At 38.8% G+C, this 22,600-nt stretch overlaps 1 protein-coding gene across 1 annotated transcript in view; it reads right to left on the bottom strand.

Moving 5' to 3' along the window:
* The window catches only part of LOC101394248 (ATP-binding cassette sub-family A member 17-like), a 125,191-nt gene that overhangs the window by 79,460 nt on the left and 23,131 nt on the right, over positions 1-22,600 (bottom strand). The window contains 5 exon segments of the mRNA XM_014793402.2: positions 3,633-3,750; positions 4,693-4,809; positions 10,007-10,266; positions 11,773-11,935; positions 13,156-13,283. Coding sequence (XP_014648888.2) covers positions 3,633-3,750; positions 4,693-4,809; positions 10,007-10,266; positions 11,773-11,935; positions 13,156-13,283 — 786 coding nt within the window.

The following is a 22,600-nucleotide window of genomic DNA, read 5'->3' as shown; positions in this document are numbered from 1 at the left end:
GCCAAGACTAATTCCATGGGGGAAAGGACAGTCTTTCAACAAATGGTGCTGGGGAAACTGGATATCTACATGCAAAAGAATTAAGTTGGATCCTTACCTTATACCATATACAAAAATTAACTCAAAATGGATCAAAGATCTAAATTTAAGAGCTAAAACTGTAAAACTGTTAGAAGAAAACAGGGGAACATCTTCATAACTTTGAATTTGGCAATGGTTTCTTAAGTATGACACCAAAAGCACAGGCAACAAAAGAAAAAATAGATAAACTGGCCTTAACAAAATTAAAAAGTTTTGTGCATTAAAGGATACTATCAAGAAGGTAAAAAGACAACCCACAGAATGAGAAAAAAATATTTGCAAATTATATATCTGATAAGGGATTAATATCCAATATAAATAAAGAACTCCTACAACTCAACATCAACAAAACAAATAATGCAATTAAAAAATGGGCAAAAGGCTTGAATAGACATTTCTTCAAAGAAATTGGAACCCTCATGTATTGCCAGTGGGAAGGTAAAATGGTGCAGGTGCTGTGGAAAACAGGTTGCTGGTTCCTCAAAAAGTTAAACCAAATTACCATTTGACCCAGCAATTACACTCCTAGGTGTATACCCAAAGGAATTGAAAACAGGGACTCAAACAGATACTTGTACATGAATGTTCATAGAAGCATTATTCACAATTGCCAAAAGGTGGAACCAACTCAGTGTTTATCAACAGATGAATGGATAAACAAAGGTGGAATATCCCTACAATGGAATATTATTCAGCCACCATAAGGAATAAAGTGAGGTAGGACTCCAAGTGGTTATTCAGTTGTCTCAGCACCATTTGTAGAAGAGATTACTCTTTCCCCATTGAATGGTCTTGGCAACTCTGTCAAAAATCAGTTGGCCATTAGATGTATGGATTTATTTCTAGACTCTCAATTCTATTCCATTGGTCTGTACTTATGCCAGGACCATAATGTTTTGATTTCTGTAGCTTTATAGTAAGTTTGAAATCAGGAAGTGTGAGTCCTCCAACTTTGTTCTTCTTTTTCAAAATTGTTTTGGCTTTTTGAGGCCTCTTGCAATTCCATACGAATTTTAGGATCAGCTTGTCTATTTCTGAGAAAAAGGCACGGGATTTTAATAGGGATTGAATTGAATCTGTAGATCAGTTTGGGGAGTACTGCCATCTTAACAATATTGTCTTTCAATCCATGAATATCAGATGTCTTTCCATAGATTTAAGTCTTCTTTGATTTCTTTCAGTAGTGTTTTGTAATTTTCAGTGTACAAGTCTTGGTCAGATTTGTTCCTAGGTATTTTATTTTGTAAGCTATTTTAAATGGAATTGTTTTCTTGATTTCCTTTTCAGAATGTTCATTGCTAGTGTATAGAAACAGAACTGATTTTTGTACATTGATCTTGTATCCTGAAAATTTGCTGCATTCATTTAATAGCTCTAATAGTTTCTTTTGTGGATTCTTTAGGATTTTCTATATATAAGATCCTGTCATCTTTGAGTAGAGATAGTTTTACTTCTTCTTCTCCAATTGCATGCCTTTTATTTCTTTTTCTTTCCTAATTGCTCTGGCTAGAACTTCCAGTACAATGTCAAATAGGAGAGGGGAAAGTGGGCATCCTTGTTGTGTTCCTGATCTTAGGGGGAAGGCTTTCAATCTTTCACCACTGAATATGATGCTAGCTGTGGGGTTTTCATAAATGCTCATGCTCACATTGAGGAAGTTCCTTTATGTCCTGGTTTGTTAAATGTTTTTATCATGAAAGGTATTGGATTTTGTCAAATTCTTTTTCAGTATCAATTGAGATCAATAAAAATGAATAAAACTGTATTTATTTTTTCCTTCATTCTTTAAGTGGTATATTACATTGAATGCTTTTCATATGTTGAATCATTCTTGCATTCCTGGGTAAATCCCACTTGGTATAGTCTATAATCCTTTTAATATGCTGCTTGATTTAGTTTGCTAGTATTCTGTTGGGGATCTTTCCATCTATATGGGATATTGGTCTGTAGTTTTATTGTGATGTTTTTTCTGGCTTTGGTATCGAGGTAATGCTGGCTTATAGAATGAGTTAGGAATATTTGTGTTCTTATTTTTGAATTGTAAGGTTTCTTTTATTTATTCTGGATATAAGTTTCTTATGATGTATATTACTTGAGATATTTTCTCCTAGCTTGTGGGTTATCTTTTCACTTTCTTCATGGTATACCCTGAAGCACAAAAGTTTTTAATATTGATAAAGACCAACTTATCAATGTTCTCTTTTATCACTTATGCTTTGGGTGTCATATCTAAGAAATCATTGTCTAACTAAGATCATGAAAATTTATGTCTATATTTTCTTTTAAAAGTTTTATAGTTTTAGCTCTTACATTTAGGTTTGAGTTAATTTTTGTGTATGATGCTACGTAGAGGACCAACTTCATTCTTTTGTATGTGGATATCCAGTTGTTCCAGCACCATTTGTTGAAAAAACTATTCCTTGCCTGTTGAATTATCTTGGCCCCTCTGTCAAAAATCAATTGATCATAAACTTTGCTTTGTATGGTATATTTTTGCTTTCACTTGGCACACTTCCCTGCTATTTGCTTCCCACTCTGGTCTTGATTTATTGTGCTTCTGACTCCATTGGTTTTGTCTTTTATTGACAGCCCTCTGATAATTTCTTGTACTTGACTGCAAGTTCAACTTTTCAGGTTTCAACCTTTAGCACCCCTTTAGCTTTAGGTTTCAGGCATCCTTTGATATCCTTTCATGTTCCAAGCTCCCCTCATAATTCTCTTACTTGACCATCACCGCTGTCATTTTTACCCTAAAGCTATAGAGGGGAAGTAGTAGAGTTTGAATCAGGAGATAGTGTCCATTCTCTATCAGGAGACAGATGCCCATTCATCTCTCAAAGAATCCATCTCCATCTTGGCAGAGTCAGTATTTGCCAGGGCCCACATATCAGAATACGCTATTTGATGTATAATATTCACAAATGTAAATAATATACTACCTGGCTTCATTTATACCATACTTTGATTTTTGCCCAAGTTCTCTTAAACCTTCTTTTTTTTTTTTTTTATCATCAACTGCTGGACCTGTCCTCCATTAATGTTTCTACCTATACCTCTCTAGGTTGAACCACAATTCAATTCTCCTGCACTCTGATTTTGACTCCACTTCCTGTTATTTTTGTCCCTTGTGGTTCATCAATTCTACCAATAGTTTTAGAGGTAACCCCTCCTGACAGACCCAAATTCCTAGGAATTCCTTTCTTACTATGATGTCTTAGAAGCCACCTTACTGTTAGTCCCTAACTTTTCAATCAAGATCTGGAAAATGATCTGCCTAGATGTCTTACTCTTAATTTCCTTCCAAATTGGGACTTATTTGCATCCATTTGAAATGCTATTTAGAAGCCAAATGAAGCTTAAAAACATACACATATGGAGATGTTTCCATATGTCTTTAATGGGGAATAGAATTATACCATTGCTAAAATAACCATAAAAGTGAAAACTTGGCTCTGGAGAAATAACAATACCATAGGTAATGGGACTAGCAATGCTACCAGAAAAAGAAGTCATAAACACACTCCCTGACAGAAAATTGCATCAGGACTCACCTTTTTGGAAGAATGTGCTGATCATGAATGCAAAGAAAATTGTGGCAATGGCAAAGCACATTAGAAAAACAAATATCAAACTAGGGTCACTGTTCCTGAACACTGCCACATTGTTTACCTACAAAACAATCACAGGTGCACATAATTTTTACAGGGAAAGAATGAGAAGAAGGCATAAAATACCCTTAAAACAATGCAGAAATATAAAAAAAACAAGATTATCTTAAACTAAACAATATATATAGACTTTTAATGTAGACCTTTGATTCAGCTTCCATTACCTTTTACAAATTATGCTCTGTACATGTATCTTTTTTAAGGAAAGCATAAGTTTAAATTCAATTTTTGACCCAATGTGAATGTTTTATTCTTTAATAAGGGAGTTTATCCCATTTGTTATTATCACTATTACAGATAATTTTAGTATTCCTTTTGATATCTTCTGGTCTCCTTTTTTTAATGTTTTCTGGCCATTTTCTTTGTTTTATATATTTTGCTATATAGTCTGGATTTTCTTCCCTTCCTTTGTCCAAATTGCCCCATTTTGGTAATTTAGAAGGTAAATTTTCATATACCCACATAGCAGGTTATAATTTAGTCATTATATGCAAGTTAGCAATTTGGAACACCAAATTCCATTGACAGGATAGAAGGAAAAATTAACACGATAGCATGGGTATAAAAGAATGTTCTTATCTTTTACAACTATTTTCTATTTTCAACTCTTTGTAGAGTATAAAATTTGTAATGTTTTAAAATTTATAAAATATATCTTTTGGAATTCCACTTTCCTAATGAAATTAACCACACTCATATCCGGTACGTGAAGACCAGGGAACTTAAGGGAGGGCAAAGCTTTCCTGGATCCTAAAATCTAAATGCTTACTCCCCCCAAACTTTTAGCAAATACTACCACATATCAACCTGAAGTTTTCTAAGTGTTCATCAATAATTGTGTTTTCATCATCTGTTGAATCTCAGGACCACCACCCACATCACACCAAATTTCTTTCCCACCTCTTCATAGCTTAGCATGTCCTGAAGGACGAGAGACATGTACCTCTGTGCAGAAGAGAATGGTCATGAAAGAAACAACAATGAAGGCAGAAATGAAGAACATGATGAACCAAGCAACCCAGTGTTGCCAGGTGTCCAGTCCCATCATACACATATACTCCTGGAAAATGAAAAAGAACCAGACATTAGTCCAGTGCTCAGTTCCAGCTGGTCTGGTTTAGCTGTCTATTACTGAAACCCCAGCAGACTGAGATGAAGGGTCATATGTGCATCCTGGGGAGAGGTGGCTAGTGGGGGTGATGGAGACTGAGTGGGTTGGAAAGAGACCTAAAAACCAGTGTGTGGAATGTATCTGGTTTAGATATGGTAGAGATAGGCCTTGTGTTAAAATTATTCTTCTTTTGCAATGGTAAGTATACAGTTAGGTCACTCATTTATTGAACATCTACTATAAGTGAATGGTTCCTATGGTCCTGAGGTTGGAAACTAAACTCCTTGGCATCCTATGCTCTGGTCATACAAAACTTCCTGCAATTCACTGGACACATCATGACCTCTGTTTTTTTTTTCTTCTTACACATGTTGTTCCGACTCGTTTTTTTCTCTTCACCTAGCAAAATCCTACTTGATTTTCAAAACCTAGTTCAAGAGTTACCTGCTCTGTGAAGGCTTCTCTGGTCAGCGTTCACATCCTCCACACAGCCATAATATCTCTACATTCCATTACCTTAGCTGGGGATTCTTTTGTAACATTTGGCTTTATTGCCATGAATCACCTGAGGGAAAGGATTGTGTCATTTATATCTGTATCTCTAATGCATGTGTCTGGTAAACATAAACCACTCAATAAATGTTTGATAAAGTGAATAAATGCAAAGCACTGTGCTAGGTACCATGCAGGAAAAATGAAAAATATAAAAGGCAGAGTTACTGCCTTCCAAAAGTTCACAATCTAATACTGGTGATACATATATAATAATATGTAGACAATACACAGACAATAACCCTGTCTACTCCACACTCTAAGTACAGTAATAGCCTTTTTATCTTTTAAGATTGGAACTGGTAGTAGGTTAATGAATCAAAAACAAGTTGGGTAAAGCAGGGAATCACAAAAATGATACATACATAACTTAAAATTTTATTTTCACTTATAACACATAAATGTATAACATGTGCCAGTATTCTGACATCAGAGCACAAACTCTTCTTTCGATCCTCACTCCAGGATCACAGTCTTGAAAGTGAACTGCGGATGTAAATGCAAGTGTGAAGCAACCTAGTATAGACTCTGTTAGGGTTTTTATATTTTTTCCCCCAAGTTTTACAGTTTCACCCACACGAAATTTATAACATGTCTTTTAGAAAGCTGCCTTACTGAATCTTCCCAAAACAGTCAACTAAACTTTCAAAAGTAACTCCAGTCCATGTCATACATTTACAGAATATTTAATTAAATTACAAATTATTAGAAGGAGTACAGGTACAAAGAGATTTAGGAACAAATCCTGATAAGCACACAACTCAGCAGATGAGAGGAGATAAGCCTCTGTGTACTAGAGGGTAGCTTACCAGCTGCAGTGTGCTAAGAGCTCCCATCACTCGGAGGTGATGGAGTGTCAGTTAATTTGAGAACTGATTACATGGAGAGCAGTTAAGAAAGCTCCATCTATACTATAATAGAGGTGGAAACAAAATATTATGGGAAGATGGAATGAAAGATTGATGAAATTTAGAAAGGCTTCCTTGGGGCCGGCCCCATGGCATAGTGGTTGAGTGCGCGTGCTCCGCTGCTGGCGGCCCTGGTTCAGATCCTGGGCGCGCACCGACGCACCGCTTGTTGGGCCATGCTGTGGTGGTGTCCTATATAAAGTAGAGGAAGATGGGCATGGATGTTAGCTCAGGGCCAGTTTTCCTCAGCAAAAAGAGGAGGATTGGCATGGATGTTAGCTCAGGGCTGATCATCCTCACACACACACAAACACACTAACTAACTAACTAACTAACTAACTAACTAAATAAATAAATAAATAAATAAATTTAGAAAGGCTTCCTGAAGGAGGTGAACTGCAATATGAATTTTGAAGTGAAGGGCATTCCAGAGGGGCCTACCTACAGGAGGAATAGTATCTAGCATCTATTTGAGGAACAGAAAATGGACCTATTCAACTAGAGCAAAGCACCTATGCCACAGTCGGAGAAGTGGTCCAGGCAGCTTCTAAATTAAAGACAATCCATTTTAATCCTGCTTACCATTTACATAGTCAGACCAGATCAAAAATAAGTCAACATGAGCTAGTCTAAGAAGGGACTAGCTCTCAGAATACTGGTTGTATTCCGTGTTCAAAGAAGAAAGTGACACCAGTTGCTCCCCCCTCCTCCCAATTCTCCCACCTTGGTCCCAGGGACAAACATTGTCAGGTCATTCTCCCTTAGCAAACAGATCTCATATTAATGACTCCTCCTGAAATATAACTTACTTGCTCCTGGGTCCTTACCAAGGAAGAGTTGAAAGGTTTGGGTTGAGTCTCAGGCTATCATCTGAATAGAAAGGAGAAGCCAAGCCCATCAATCCTATCATCCTCCAAGGCTAAAGTCTTTTATACAACTCCCCAGCAGACTACCTTTTCCAGACAATTCACCCAGCAGAAATAGAGCGTATTTCTCTCTGGCATATTTCATCTAAGATTCCACTTGGAAAAGCTGAGCTTAATTATTAGAAATCTGTTTTACTTTGTTTAGGGAGAGATATTCTTCATCTGAGAATAAAAACAGTTTTTTATTGCTAGGCTGTACTGTCCTGTATAAAGTCATCTTGACATTATTAATCTCTCTGTGCCTTAGGTTACCTCCTCTGCTAAATAAGAACAATAATAGTAGTTATCTCATAGAATTGTGCATCAGCGAAGGTCCCTAAAGGAAATAGATGATCCACTCAAATTAGAATAATTTGAGGAGAGTTTGTTTGTAACATGCCTAATTACAAATGCGTGCACAGGGATGGGAAACCCTACAGGACAGTGCAGAAACCTAGGGCTAGTGGCAACAGAGTTACCACCACCCTTGGGCCCAAAGAGTGATAAGGAAGAAAGGTTACCAGCACCCAGGAGGGGAAAGAGTCCTGTGGAGCAAGACATATTCAGAGAGCAGTGACCTTCAGCTAAGGGACAAACTGAGCCCAAAAATGACCTGTAGGGAGAGGGCCCGGGGATGGGGGGACACCCTAACCTCAGCCTCCTACTTCCTTCCTCTGAGGTCCTGCCAGGCTCCCTCCAGTGGGAGCATGTCTTGGAATGCCTGCAGGTCAGCCTTCAGGGAAGAGAGCAAGGTGGAGAACAGTAAAGAGAGGACCTATAGGGCCAAACATAGGATTTCAGCGCAAGCTGTTAGGAGAGTGAAATGAATTAACGGTCTGACAGTGTTTCAGAGGATGCCCAGCACATGGAAAGTACCATATTCAAGTACTATTAAGTCAGCTAACAACAGCATGTTTTATGTTATTTTGTTTTAGTTGGATTTTGTTTCTTGAGTTATTCTAATTTTTTTTTTCTTTTAAAAGGAGAAGTGATCCTATTTACATTTATTATTATAACTGCCATGTTTGGTCTTCTGCTATCTTGTTTAATATTTTACTTTCTGTTCTGTCTGCTTTTTTGTGTTTTCCTTTGTTTTCTTTTGGTATATGGACCATATTTTCTTTCTTTTTATTTTCTCCAGTGTTTTAAAAGTTATATGTGCTAATTTTAAATACCATTGGTAGTTATTTTTAAGTTTTTCAAAAGCATTCTTTAACCTACATTTGTCCATAGAGCAGATTCAAGCGTGAAATAGGAAACACATGACTAATTCAACGACCTAAGTGCAACCATTTGATGCCCACTCCTTCCCTCCACCAATTTGTTGCTGAAACAACTGACAAACGGGAAAGAGAAACCTCCCTCCCACACCTGGGAACTAAAAGGGGATTCCAACAACACACCTGAAGCTTCTAGTTTCCCAGGGGTTTTCCAGTCGGTGCAGAGCCAGGGCGAGAGGCCTGCCAGTTAGGCCACTCTGTCCTATTATCATCCATCGCAGCAGAAAGCAGTTTCCCCCTGCCTTTCTACCATGTTAACGTACTCCCACAGGCAGCCTCACCAGGCAGCATTAGTTAGACTGTTCCTTACTACTGAATATACAAGAAGACAGAGCAAACCAGACATCATCAGTGAGGCCAAGCATGGCTCAGAGAGCCAGTGGCAGACTATTTTAATATATAGTCATAAGAATCAATAAAAGCAGAAGAAAATTAAAGACTGAGATTTTTTTTTTTTTTTGCTGAGGAAGATTCATCCTGAGCTAACATCTGTTGCCAATCTTCCACTTTTTTTAAAGTTGTCGTATTTCTTTGTTTTTTTGAGGAAGATTGGCCCTGAGCTAACATCTGTTACCAATCTTCCTCTTTTTTTCTCCCCAAAGCCCCAGTGCATAGTTATATATCCTAGTTGTACGTCCTTCTAGTTCTTCTATGTGGGTTGCTGCCAGAGCATGGCTTGATGAGCATTGAGTAGATCTGTGCCCAGGATCCGAACCGGTGAACCCTGGGCCACCAAAGCAGAGCACGAAAACTTAACCACTACACCACTGGGCTGGCCCCTCCTCTTTTTTTTTTGCTTGACGAAGGTTAGCCCTGAGCTAACATCTGCGCCAATCTTCCTCTATTTTGTATGTGGGTCACCGCCAGAGCTTGGCTGTGGGTCACCACTGAGGAGTGGTGTAGGTCCGCACCTGGGGTTGATCCAAATCCACAAACCTGGGCCGCTGAAGTGGAGTGTGCCAAACTAGGCCACGGAGCCTGCCCTGAGAAGATTTTTTAAAAAGAGCAAAAAGTGAGAAGTGACAGGAGAGAGTAGGGAAACAGGGGAGAGCAGAAAGTAGAGTAACTCAGCAGGACCAACCTTGTCTTCAGTTGTGTTTTCCTAGAGAACACTTCCTGTCCATCGTACAGCAAAATGAGAGGGAGTTAATTTTAGATGACTACTCCTCACCTGTATGTTTATCAGTTAGTCATTCCATAAGCATTTTATGAGCACCTACATGTGTGAGGCAGTGTGTTAACAAATCAGGAACCACTAGGCTGAACATTCCCAGTCTAAAAGCAAAGATTCATGTAATAACAACAGATGGCATCACCTAAGTTGCAAGCAGGTTAAAACGATGAAAGAACGTCCAAGTTTCAACTCACCTTGGAGGTTGCTCTGATACCTAAGCAACCTCTTACCTGCCTTGCTCTCATTCCTATTCTGGTCACTTTTCATTAACAGCTTCCATATATTCCTGTGCTGCGAGAGGCATACATCCAACATAGATGGATTTACCTTCAGTTTTCTCTCTTTCTCCAGAGCAATGGAATTGATGATGATGAGCTCGATGCAGATGAAGCTGAGCAGGAGGAGAAGAGGGAACTCATTCTGAAGGACCAGGGAGAAGTTGTCCTGGACATGGGCTCCATATGGGAATCTCTTCACAAGCACATGGAGATTCTCAAACATCTTGGTTGTCTCGTTGTGAGCATGGTACTGCATGATGGCTTTATCCACAGCATGCTGTATGGCCAGGAAGCCTTCTTTGTTGTATCCTACATGAGAAAACAGTGGATATCAAGCATAAGAGATTAAGAAAGACTAAAGATGCAAAACAATTGATAATTCAGATGGATCATGGTTAGCGATTCATACAGACAGGAGTGGGAAAGGCATCCCTACAGTCCACATGCTGCAATATGGAAGAAAGAGCAGAAAGTCACAAGGGGACCCCTGTGGCTGAGTGATGGCACCTGTTATTAGAAAATAGGGTAAAGTAGTCCTCAGCAGCATAACAAGGGATACCCAATACAACAATCTTCCAGTGTGGGGCCACATCTTCTCCCCTAAGTACTCAGGCTTCAGGGAAAGGGTGCCTGTTCTGCAGTTTTGATCATCCAGCACATACAAGATGGTTAAATTCAAAGCACTTAGAAGACACAGCCCCTCTCACCTGCTATGACCTGTCTCTGAGTTGTCACTGCTGTAGTCTGAAGATTATGGTCACTGAATTTTGCTGCCAAGCCTCAAAAGCAGTGTTTACCATAAGCAACCCTTGTTTCAATACAGCATAGTTGGTGTGCTGAGGTCAGCTTTTGGGAAAAATAGGTTGAAAGGCAAAGGTCCCTGGTTTTGGGGTCTTCTAAGAAACAACGGCCACACCTCCAAGGGAGGGTTACCAGCCCTCTATACAGGCAGAGCCGGGGTGGGCTACATCAGCATTAGAGTAGAGGTGACTAGGGTCTTCCAATGGCCTAGACCTAGGCAGACCTCTAGGTCTGTCAGGATGAAAAAGGAAGGAACAAATTGTTGATGATAAAATTCTGGGAACTGTTACACATTCTTGATTGTATGTAGGAGAATTTCCACTGCAGAACTGCTGGTATCTTTTCTAGAATCACATGAAACTGTAAGCCCTTGGACTTGGATTCCCACTTGGTGGGCTTGCAGGCCCAAGGCTTCAAGTCAATTGTGTGGTCATCCTACAACATGGTGCAGATTGTCAGTTGAATTTTCTAAGAGCAGTTAGTTCCCTAGAGGGTGGTCACTCTAAGCCCCTCTCAAAGAGGGAGACTAAAAATCTACAGTGAAGTGGAGAGCGAGTCCTTCAGGAGAGGATTGGTTCACGGGCCTCAGTCAGGAATATGATGCTTATTGTAGAGGAGACAGGATAAGCAGGTCTCCATGTAGTCCCACTACTTCCTTGTAATCTGCAGAAAGCTAAAGGCATATATACATCTTTATAAACAGAAAAGTTAATACCTACAGAAACATAAAGATGGGACTTGCACTCCTTGTTCCTGTAAAATGCTTCCATCTTTCCCTCAAACAATTAAATGTTATTACAAAAAAACAATCAAATACACAACTGCTGGTTTAACTTACTCTAGAATGTAAGCATTTTACTGAATGCCACATTTCTAAATGTAACTCCTTCAACCTCTTCTGAAATGTTAGTTTAGCAAGTGTTCAGACAGCAAAAACAACAAAAATAGCATCACAAATATGTGCAGCAGGATGAAAGTGGCCTTGCTCATGGTAACACACATAGACTTCCTCACCAGGAGATCCCCCATCAGAATATGCAAAGTTCCGGGGTTCTTGGCTTGGATTAGGAGGATAAAGTAAGGATGTGCTCCAGCCTTCCACATCATCTTGGTGGTATATTAGCCTCGAGAATAAATAATTCCTCTGAATGCTACTGAAGCGCAAGTGATACTTAACCTATGAAGAACAAAGAGAAAACAAATTTGGTCCTGGGATCCTGAAACTCAGAAAAGGCACAGGACAGAGCAAAGGTGTGCTTGACGTCAGCTGTGACTGGAGAAAAGGTGCCCACACTGGCAGATGTGCTCTGGGGAGCACACTGCAGCAGTAGTCTTCCCTGCATTTTGCTGTGACCATCCTAGCAAACAGACAAGGACCTTCTAAGCCCCCTTCAGGAAGGGAGTGCTGCAGAATAATTCTGAGCGTGGGCTCTGGAGCCAGACCACCCGGATCCAAGCCCCAAATCTCCTACTGAATATCCATGGCACTTTGGGCAAGTTTTTAATCTTCTTGCCTCAGTTTCCTCATCAGTAAAATGGGGATGATGTTAATAGTACCTCAGAGCTGCTGTAGGATCAAGTGAGATGGTCTCTGTGATGTGCCTGGTATTAGTAAGTGCTCGAAAACTGTTGCTGGTTATCCTATTAACACGTCTGTCTCCATCTACCAACATCTTATGCAAGTTCTAACAATTAATCATTAGATAGACTGTGTAGCACAAAACAAAAGCTATACATTAGTGGTTTTCCCATCCCCAAATAGAAACCAAATATCCTTATGTTTAAAACACTGCCTCTTCCTTAAACAAACAAACAAACAAACAAACAGACCCTATGGTATCTGAAGTCTGTGAGATTAGTAATAATGATAACAACAACTAATCTTTCTGGAAAATGCCTCTGTTCCAGGCTCTCTTCTAAGCACTTTACAGGCATAAATTCGTTTAATCCTCACAAAAGCTCTCTGAGTTAGGAACAATATTATTAATCCCACTATATTGATAAGGAAACTGAGGCCCAGAAATGTTAGTAGCTGTCCCAAGGTTAGACAGCTAGTAAGTTCAGAGCTGGGATTCCAGTCTTTGGAGTCTGGCGTTGGAGCTTGCTTCTGTAATCAAGCCATTGAACAAATGCCATCCTGTACTCTCAGGATAGAGGCTTGCTCTGAATAAGTCTTCTCTTTTAAAGAATCTGAAAACTGGAAGGGACCTCAAAGTCCAGGTTGTAAGATGTGAAATCAGGAGCATTCTCTTATCTCCTTTGGAAATAAGATGGCAGCCAGCTGACAAAGCTGACACAGAGGAAAGAGAGGGGCAGCTCAGGTAACAAAACTCCTTAACGAACTCATGCTCAAGGCTGGGTAGCAGGATAAGATTGTTACGGAAAAGATGTTCTTACCTCAAGTGGCAAGGGTTCCTTGCTGTCATTGAAACTATGATCAAAAACAATTCCAGTCAATACATAGAAAGCTTTGGGATCCTGAATTATGTAACTTTCAAATGAAGGCACTGAAGAATAGCCTAGAACTACAGAGGGAAAAATCCAATCAGTGAGTGGCTGGCGGGAAGGCAAATGCTGCCCAACTACCCCCTTTCTACCTAAGGAGATATGGGACTGCCAGCTTCTCACCTGACGGGTGGCAAACCTCATTCACTCACTCATTCATTCTGCAAACACACAAGCACATACACGATGCCCAGAGCTATGAGATGCAGTGGGGATACAAACTCAAATGCTAACGGTCTAAACCTCTGTGTGGTTCTGAGAGCTCTTGTGTTCCAGTTCTTCTTAGCTAGGTAGCACTTAGGGCTACAGTCCACGGAACACAATGCTTATTCATGTTAATGAGGAAATATTGCTCTATTTCCGCCTTCTTTCTCTTCACGGTTACAACAATCAAAAGTGGGAAACAGGGGCCGCCCCGTGGCGCCAGCGGTTAAGTGCACGTGCTCCTCTGCGGCGGCCCGGGGTTTGCCGGTTCGGATCCTGGGCGCGCACCAACACACCGCTTGTTAAGCGATGCTGTGGCGGCGCCCCATATAAAGTGGAGGAAGATGGGCACAGATATTAGCCCAGGGCCAGTCTTCCTCAGCAAAAAAGAGGAGGATTGGCATCGGATGTTAGCTCAGGGCTGGTCTTCCTCACACACACACACAAAAAAAGTGGGAAACAAAATCACGAAGAAATCTAGCTGCTCTGATGAGAGACGTAATTTCTATGTCACCTGCCCTCACATTCAACTATTTAATACAGGATCCTCCTTGAAAATAATTCTTCCTCAGAATGTTGAAGGTGTTACTCCATAATTTAGTCTGCAGTATTGCTGAATGTAATGACTAATTCCTTGTAGGTAACCAGTTTTCCTTCTCTGAAAGCATGTAGGATTTCTGTTCCTTTATCCTGGATTCCGAAATGTTGCTAATTTGGGTCCAAGTTTGCCCTCTTTTGTTTTCCTGCTGGTAACTAGTGAGCCTGTTCAATCTGAAAATGCAGATGCTTTTTCAGAAATCTTTTCCATATTGCTTTGTTTTCCTCCCCTGAGTTGTCTCCTTTTCTTCCTTTTAGAAATCCCAGTAGATGAAGGTGGGACTTCTGGATCTGGCCTTCATGTCTATCACCTTGTCTTTCATATTCTCCATTTCCTTGTCCTTTTGCTTTACATCTCAGAGGCTTCCTTGACTTTATCTTCTAGATCACCAATTGGACTTCAAACACGTCCATTCTATTACTTCTGTGAAAGTTATTTTGATAATCATTTTTAATTTCCAAGTCCTCTTTCAGTTTCTTTCACTGTTTCCTTTTCAGAGGAGTCCAGTTTTGTTTTGGAGTATCAATATTTTCTTAATTGTCTCTGAGAATACTAATGAGAATTTTTTATTAACTAGATTAAAAAAATAGGGCAGGTTGGGGCCAGTCCCGTGGCGCAGTGGTTAAGTGCGTGTGCTCCGCTGCTGGCAGCCTGGGTTCAGGTCCCAGGCGTGCACTGATGCACTGCTTGTCAGGCCATGCTGTGGCGATGTCCCACATAAAGTGGAGGAAGATTGGCACAAATGTTAGCTCAGGGCTGATCTTCCTCACCAAAAAAAAAAAAATAGGGCATGCACATGGTAAAAAATTCTAATGATACTAAAAGTTAAATGCGGAAGAGTCATTCACCTACCACAGGTCCCCGATTCACCCATCATGACACAATCTCTGTAAGCCAATTTTTTTGTATGTTCTAAAAAAAAGTCTATGAGTAATGCTTCTGGCCATGCTGTAGTAACAGAGACTGGATTTACCCTCCTACCATAAATAACAAGAAAACTGGACAAAAAAAATGAATCAAGGTTTTCAGACCATGGACAATAAGTAGCACAGCATTATGATCCTTGAGAAAAGAGAAACAAATGAAGTGACCACTAAGATTGCCCTGGTTTTCTGTTTGGAGGCACTTTTCAGACCATAGGACGGGGAGGGGAATCCCAAGCAGAACACAGTTATTCAGCTGAGTTGACAGACAGGAGTTAGTGTTCAAAGAGTCTGAAGTGGCTGAAAGTTGCAGGGCAGAGTTCCAAAGAGTAGAAGACAATGCAGAGAAATAGCCCTAGAAATCTGCACAGAGGACCCCTTTAAAGAATACTAAGACACACCTTGCCTGGGTGACCAGGGAGGTATGAGCTAAATGGTGCCCAGAGCCCACTTAAGACCAGGAGGCATTTGAGTTCTGACCAACTAGTGTGGACAGTCCTTGGTGATCACTTGAGGCATTCAGAAGAGACCCCAGAAGAATCACATCTTAGTAGTGGGATAAATTATCTTTAAAGCAAAAGCTATTTTACACTTTTCCCCCAAAAAAGGTTGAAAACTAATCTTGAAAAGCTTGTTGATGAAACTGAACTTTAACTTTCTACCAGAACAAAACCCATTCTTTAAAGAAGAACAACCCTTGTTCCACAAAATTTGAGACTTCATCCTGGTTTCAAATTGTGTGAGCAAGACTTAAATTCTTTCTCTTCTTTCCTCAGCATTACTTCCTTGATGTCTTAAGACAGAAGCTAGCAGTTCCTGGACTATAGACTTTCCAGTTAAAGTTTGAATTGAACAACAAGGGCCATATCTCTTAACCTCCCTGCCATATTTCATCTTTTTCTCTCTCTCTGTGTTGCACTCCGAAACTTTTCTTCAGATCTGTCTTTCAGTTCACTAGTTTTAGCTTCAGCTGAGCTTTACATTTTAATTATTTTTCATTTCTAGAAGTTCTATTTCTTTCTTTTTTTTTCCTCAAGTCTGCTAGGTGACTGTTTATAGTGACATGCTATCCACAAATACTTTCAGCTTGTCTTCTATTTCTTTAAATCTAGTAAAAATAGCGATTTTATAATGTGAGACTAATAATTCCATGATCTGAAATCTTTCTAGTTCTTTTTTTGCTGTCTGTTTCAGTCCAAGTCTCACTCCGTAGTATAAGAGGTTTTCTGTTTTTGGATAACCAGGTGATGTGAATTCGAGCTACAAATCTCAAGGATGGGTGCCCCTGCTGCTGTGCTCAGTTCTGAAGCAACTTTCCTTGCAGTCCCTCAGGTGTGGGAGTGAGGTATGTGTTTTTCTGGCTCAATCTTACACTAAAGGTATAGGCATTTGGGGTCCCATCTTTATGGGGAGATGGTCTCCCACCTTGAATTGGCCCTGACTTTTTCTTTTTTCCCTCTGTGCATTACAAGGCTATGAAAACTACAGCTCAGTTTCCCCTAGTATGATGTATGTTTTATCAAATGCAATTGAGGTTTTCCATTGACCTCTTTGGGTTCTTTCTCTCACCTAGATTTTTTTATTCAGGAAAATATCTAAGAATATGGAAATATGTTAATGATATGGTAAGTAAAAAGCAGGCTACAAAATAGTTCACACAAGATGATCCTATTTCTGTTTATTTACATGGTTAGAAAAAATGCAGGAAGGGTGGATACCAAGAATTTAAATAGCACTTATAACTGGGTAATAGGATTATGAGTGAATTTTCCTTTTTTCCTATGTATGGGTTTGTTTTTCTTTTCCATTCTTTTGTTTTCTTAGTCTTACTTAGGTTTGTTTTTATTTTTATTTTTTTATTTTTTGCTGGGGAATATTTGCTGTGAGCTAACATCTGTTGCCAATCTTCCTCTTTTTTTTTCCTCCCCAAAGACCCAGTACATAGTTGTATATCCTAGTTGTAAATCATTCTAGTTCTTCTATGTGAGCCTCTGCCACAGCATGGCAACTGACAGACAGGTGGTGTCGTTCCATGATGGGCAAGCCAACCTGGGCTGCTGAAGAAGTGAGTACCGAACTTTAACCAGTAGGCCATCAGGGCTGGCTCTAGGTTTCTTTTTAAAGACACACACATATTTGGTTAAATTGTGAAAAATAGCATACATACAGGAAGGTATATAAAACACAGATGTTCAGTTTATGAACAGTCATAAAATTAACATCTAAGTAATTACCCCTTGGATCAAGAAATAAAATATTTACCCTAGATTTTCTTTGTCTGATAGTTCCTTACTATCTATCTAGTTCTTTAAGGCTTTCAAGAACATGTTTTTAATATTTAATTTTAATCAGCATTTGTTTTTCAACAGAAGGGTTGGTCCAAATAACCTAGTCTGCCATATTACCAGAAACAGAACAGCAATAATCTGTTTCCCAGAAATTCCCAGGAAAAATCTTAGTGTTTCCTTGACTCTTACTGAGTTAAGTGTCCTCCCTGGACAAATCACCATAGGAGGGGGACTGCCAAGCGCAGGCTGGTGTAGACACAGATTACATGACTCATCCTGTGCCAAGGGTGGAGACATCATGGGCTGAGAGTGGGAGAGGGATAAAGCCCCCAGGGAGAAATAGGCTGTGCATATATCAAAACGGTGAGTAGACGCTGGGAAGAAAAAAAAAAAACCAGATATCTACCACAGTTTGGAAGGGATTTTCAAACTATTGTTTGTTGTTACTTCTAGGGTAGAAGATTTGTCTAAGGGAATGGCACGAAGAAGGAAATTTAATTTTTATTCCTTATCTTTTTATATTGTTTGAAAATTTCAATGCAAAGAATTCTTGTATTTATTGTAAATTTTGAGGGGTTTTTTTTTTTTTTTTTGTGAGGGAGATCAGCCCTGAGCTAACATCTGCCAATCCTCTTGAGGGTTTTTTTTTAATTTTAAATTTCAGAAAAATACATCCCAAATCGTTAACAAAGAATTCTTCTGGGAAGTGGGATTAGGGATGGAAATTTTAACTTTTTACTTGAAACACGTATTGTTTCATGTATCATTTTTTTATTGATTTCATAATAGTTTATAACATTGTGAAACTTCAGTTGTACATTATTGTTTGTCAGTAACCATATAAATGCGTCCCTTCACCCCTTGTGCCTACCCCCCAACCCTCTCCCCCCGGTAACCACCAAACTGTTCTTTCTCTCTGTCTGTGTGTTAATGTATCTTCCACATATGAGTGAAATCATACGGTGTCTGACTTTGTCTGGCTTATTTCGCATAGCATTGCACTCTCCAGGTCCATCCATGTTGTTGCAAAAGGGACGATTTTGTCTTTTTTTTTAGGGCTGAGTAGTATTTCATTGTGTATATATACCACATCTTGTTTATCCAATCATCAGTTGAGGGACACTTGGATTGCTTCCACTTCTTGGCTATAATGAATTAATGCTGCAATGAACATAGGGGTGCACAGGCCTCTTTGGATTGTTGATTTCAGGTTCTTTGGATAAATTCCCAGTAGTGGGATAGCTGGATCATAAGGTATTTCTATTTTTAATTTTTTGAGGAATATGCATACTGTTTTCCATAGTGGCTGCACCAGTTTGCATTCCCACCAGCAGTGAATGAGGGTTCCCATCTCTCCATAACCTCTCTAACATTTGTTATTTTCTGTCTTGGTAATTATAGCCACTCTAACAGGTGTAAGGTGATATCTTAGTGTAGTTTTGATTTGCATTTCCCTGATGATTAGTGATGCTGAACATCTTTTCATGTGCCTATTGGCCATCTGTATATCTCTCTTGGGAAAATGTCTGTTCATATCCTCTGCCCATTTTTTGATCAAGTTGTTTGTTTTTTTGTTGTCAGTTGTATGAGTTCTTTATACATTATGGAGATTAACCCCTTATCAGATATATGATTTGCAAATATTTTCTCCCAGCTGGTGGGTTGTCTTTTCATTTTGACCCTGGTTTCATTTGTCTTGCAGAAGCTCTTTAGTCTGATGAAGTCCCACCTGTTTTGTTGTTGTTGTTGTTTCCCTTGTCTGAGTAGACATGGAATTCGAAAAGATCCCTCTATGACCGATGTCAAAGTGTGTATTGCCTATATTTTCTTCCACAAGTTTTATAGTTTCAGGTCTTACCTTCAAGTCATTCATCCATTTGAGTTAATTTTTGTGCATGGCAAAAGAAAATGGTCTACTTTCATTCTTCTGCATGTGGCTGTCCAGTTTTCCCAGCACCATTTATTGAAGAGACTTTCCTTTCTCCATTATATGTTCTTAGCTCCTTTACTGAAGATTAGCTGTCCGTAGATGTGTGCTTTTATTTCTGGGCTTTCAATTCTGTTCCATTGATCTGTGTGTCTGTTTTTGTACCAGTACCATGCTGTTTTAATTATTATAGCTTTGTAGCATATTTTCAAGTCAGGGATTGTGATGCCTCCAGCTTTATTCTTTTTTCTCAGGATTGCTTTAGCTATTCAGGGTCTTTTGTTGCCCCATATGAATTTTAGTATTCTTTGTTCTATTTCTGTGAAGAATGTCATTGAGATTCTGATTGGGATTACATTGAATCTGTAGATTGCTTTAGGTAGTATGGACATTTTAACTATGTTTATTCTTCCAATCCATGTGCATGGGATATCTTTCCATTTCTTTATGTCATCATCAATTTCTTTCAATAATGTCTTATAGTTTTCATTGTATAGGTCTCCTTGGTTATAATAAATAAACCTCCTTGGTTAAATTTATTCCTAGATATTTTATTCCCTTTGTTGCAATTGTAAACAGGACTGTCTTCTTGAGTTCTCTTTCTGTTAGTTCATTATTAGGGTGTAGAAATGCAACTGATTTTTGCAAGTTGATTTTGTACCCTGCAACTTTGCTGTAGTTGTTGATTATTTCTAATAGTTTTCCGATGGATTCTTTAAGGTTTTCTATATATAAAATCATGTCATCTGCAAACAGCGAGAGTTTCACTTCTTCGTTGCCTATTTGGATTCCTTTTATTCCTTTTTCTTGCCTAATTGCTCTGGCCAAAACCTCCAGTACTATGTTGAATAAGAGTGGCGAGAGTGGGCACCTTTGTCTTGCTCCTGTTCTCAGAGGAATGGCTTTCAGTTTTTCCCCGTTGAGTATGATGTTGGCTGTGGGTTTGTCATATATGCCCTTTATTATGTTGAGGTACTTTCCTTCTATACCCATTTTGTTGAGAGTTTTTATCATAAATGGATGTTGGATCTTGTCAAATGCTTTGTCTGCATCTATTGAGATGATCATGTGGTTTTTATTCCTCATTCTGTTAATGTGGTGTATTACATTGATTGATTTGCAGATGTTGAGCTATCCCTGTGTCCCTGGTATAAATCCCACTTGATCATGGTGTATGGTCTTTTTAATATATTGCTGTATTTCGGTTTGCCAATATTTTGTTGAGGATTATTGCATTTATGTTCATCGGCAATATTGGCCTCTAATTTTCCTTCTTTGTATTGTCCTTGTCTGGCTTTGATATCAGGGTGATGTTGGCCTTGTAGAATGTGTTAGGAAGTGTTCCATCTTCCTGTATTTTTTGGAATAGTTTGATAAGGATAGGTATTAAATCTTCTTTGACTGTTTGGTAAAATTCTCCAGAGAAGCCATCTGGTCCTGGACTTTTATTTTGTGGCAGGTTTGTGATTACTGTTTCAATCACTTTACTTGTGATTGGTCTAGTCAGAGTCTCTATTTCTTCCTGATTTTGTTTTGGAAGGTTGTATGAGTCTATGATTTTGTCTGCTTCTTCTAGATTTTCCAATTTGTTGGCATATAGTTTTGCATAGTATTCTCTTATAATCCTTTCTATTTCTGTCGTATCCATTGTAATTTCTCCTCTTTCATTTCTAATTTTATTTGAGCCTTCTCTCTTTTCTTCTTAGTGAGTCCGGCTAAGGATTTGTCAATTTTGTTTATTTTCTCAAAGAATCAGCTCTTTGTTTCATTGATCCTTTCTACTGTTCTTGTTTGTTTCAATTTCATTTATTTCTGCTCTAATTTTTATTATTTCCCTCCTTCTGCTGACTTTGGGCTTTGTTTGTTCTTCTGCTTCTAATTCTGTTAGGTGTAGTTTAAGAATGCTTATTTGGGATTTTTCTTGTTTGTTAAGGTGGGCCTGTATTGCTATGTGTTTCCCTCTCAGGGACCACTTTATCTGCATCCCATATGAGTTGGTACGGTGTATTTTCATTTTCATTTGTCTCCAGATATTTTTTTATTTCTCCTTTAATTTATCGAATGATCCATTGGTTGTTCAGTAGCATGTTGTTTAGTCTCCACATCTTTGTCACTTTCCCAGTTCTTTTCTTGTAGTTGATTTCTAGTTTCATGGCATTGTAGTCAGAAAAGATGCTTGTTGTGATTTCAATCTTCTTAAATTTATAGAGGCTTGCCTTGTTTCCCAACATATAGTCTATCCTTGAGAATGTTCCACGTGTACTTGAGAAGAATGTGTAATCTGCTGTCTTTTGATGGAGTGCTCTCTATATATCTACTGAGTCCATCTTGTCTAGATTTTCATTTAAGTCCATTATTTCCTTATTGACTTTCTGTCTGGATTAGCTATCCATTGATGTAAGCGGGGTGTTAAGATCCCCTACTATTATTGTGTTGTTGTTAATATCTCCTTTTAGGCTTGTTAATAGTTGCTTTATGTACTTTGGTGTTCCTACCTTGGGTGCATAAGTGATATGTCTTCTTGGTGGAGTGTCCCTTTTATCATTATATATTGTCCCTCTATGTCTCTCATTACCTGTTTTATCTTGAAGTCTACTTTGTCTGATATAAGTATGGCTACACCTGCTTTCTTCAGTTTGCCATTATCTTGGAGTATTTTCTTCCATCCTTTCACTCTGAGCCTGTGTTTGTCTTCAGAGCTGAGATGTGTTTCCTGGAGGCAGCATATTGTTGGATCTTGTTTTTTAATCCATCCTGCCACTCTGTGTATTTTGATTAGAGAATTAAATCCATTTACATTTAGAGTGATTGTTGATATCTGAGGGCTTAATGTTGCTATTTTATCACTCATTTTCTGGTTCTTCTGCATTTCCTTCGTTTCTTGTCCCATGTTTTTCAGACTACCAATTCAGTTTGGTAGTTCTGTATGAAAATTTTCTTAGTTTTACCTTTATTTATCACATGTATTTTTGTTTTGATTATTTGTTTAGTGGTTACCATGAAGTTTGTATAAAAAAATCTCGTGGATGAGATAGTCCATTTTCTGATGGCCTCTTATTTCCTCAGACTAAGTCAATTCCATCCCTTTACTCCTCCCCTTCTAAGTTATTATTGTCACAACTTATTCCATCTTATGTTGTGAGTTTGTAGTTACAATGATGAGGTTATATTTATTTTTGGTGTTTTCCTTCCCTTTATCTTTTGTGCTATAATTAAGTGTTTACTAACCTATTCTGATAGCTGAAATTTTTCTGATTTTGTCTACCTACTTTTCCCCTTGCTCAAGGCTTTGTATCCCCTTTCTCTCTTTTTTTTTTCAGGCATGAAGGCCTTCTTGAGCATTTCTTGTAGTGGGGGTCTTGTGGCAATGAACTCCTTTAGCTTTTGTTTATCTAGG

Source organism: Ceratotherium simum, chromosome 26 (genome assembly GCF_057802395.1).
Source record: "Ceratotherium simum simum isolate JZ-2026a chromosome 26, ASM5780239v1, whole genome shotgun sequence".
NCBI lineage: Eukaryota > Metazoa > Chordata > Mammalia > Perissodactyla > Rhinocerotidae > Ceratotherium > Ceratotherium simum.
The sequence above is the reverse complement of the archived record's forward strand: the minus strand, read 5'-3'. Positions and strand labels throughout refer to the sequence as shown.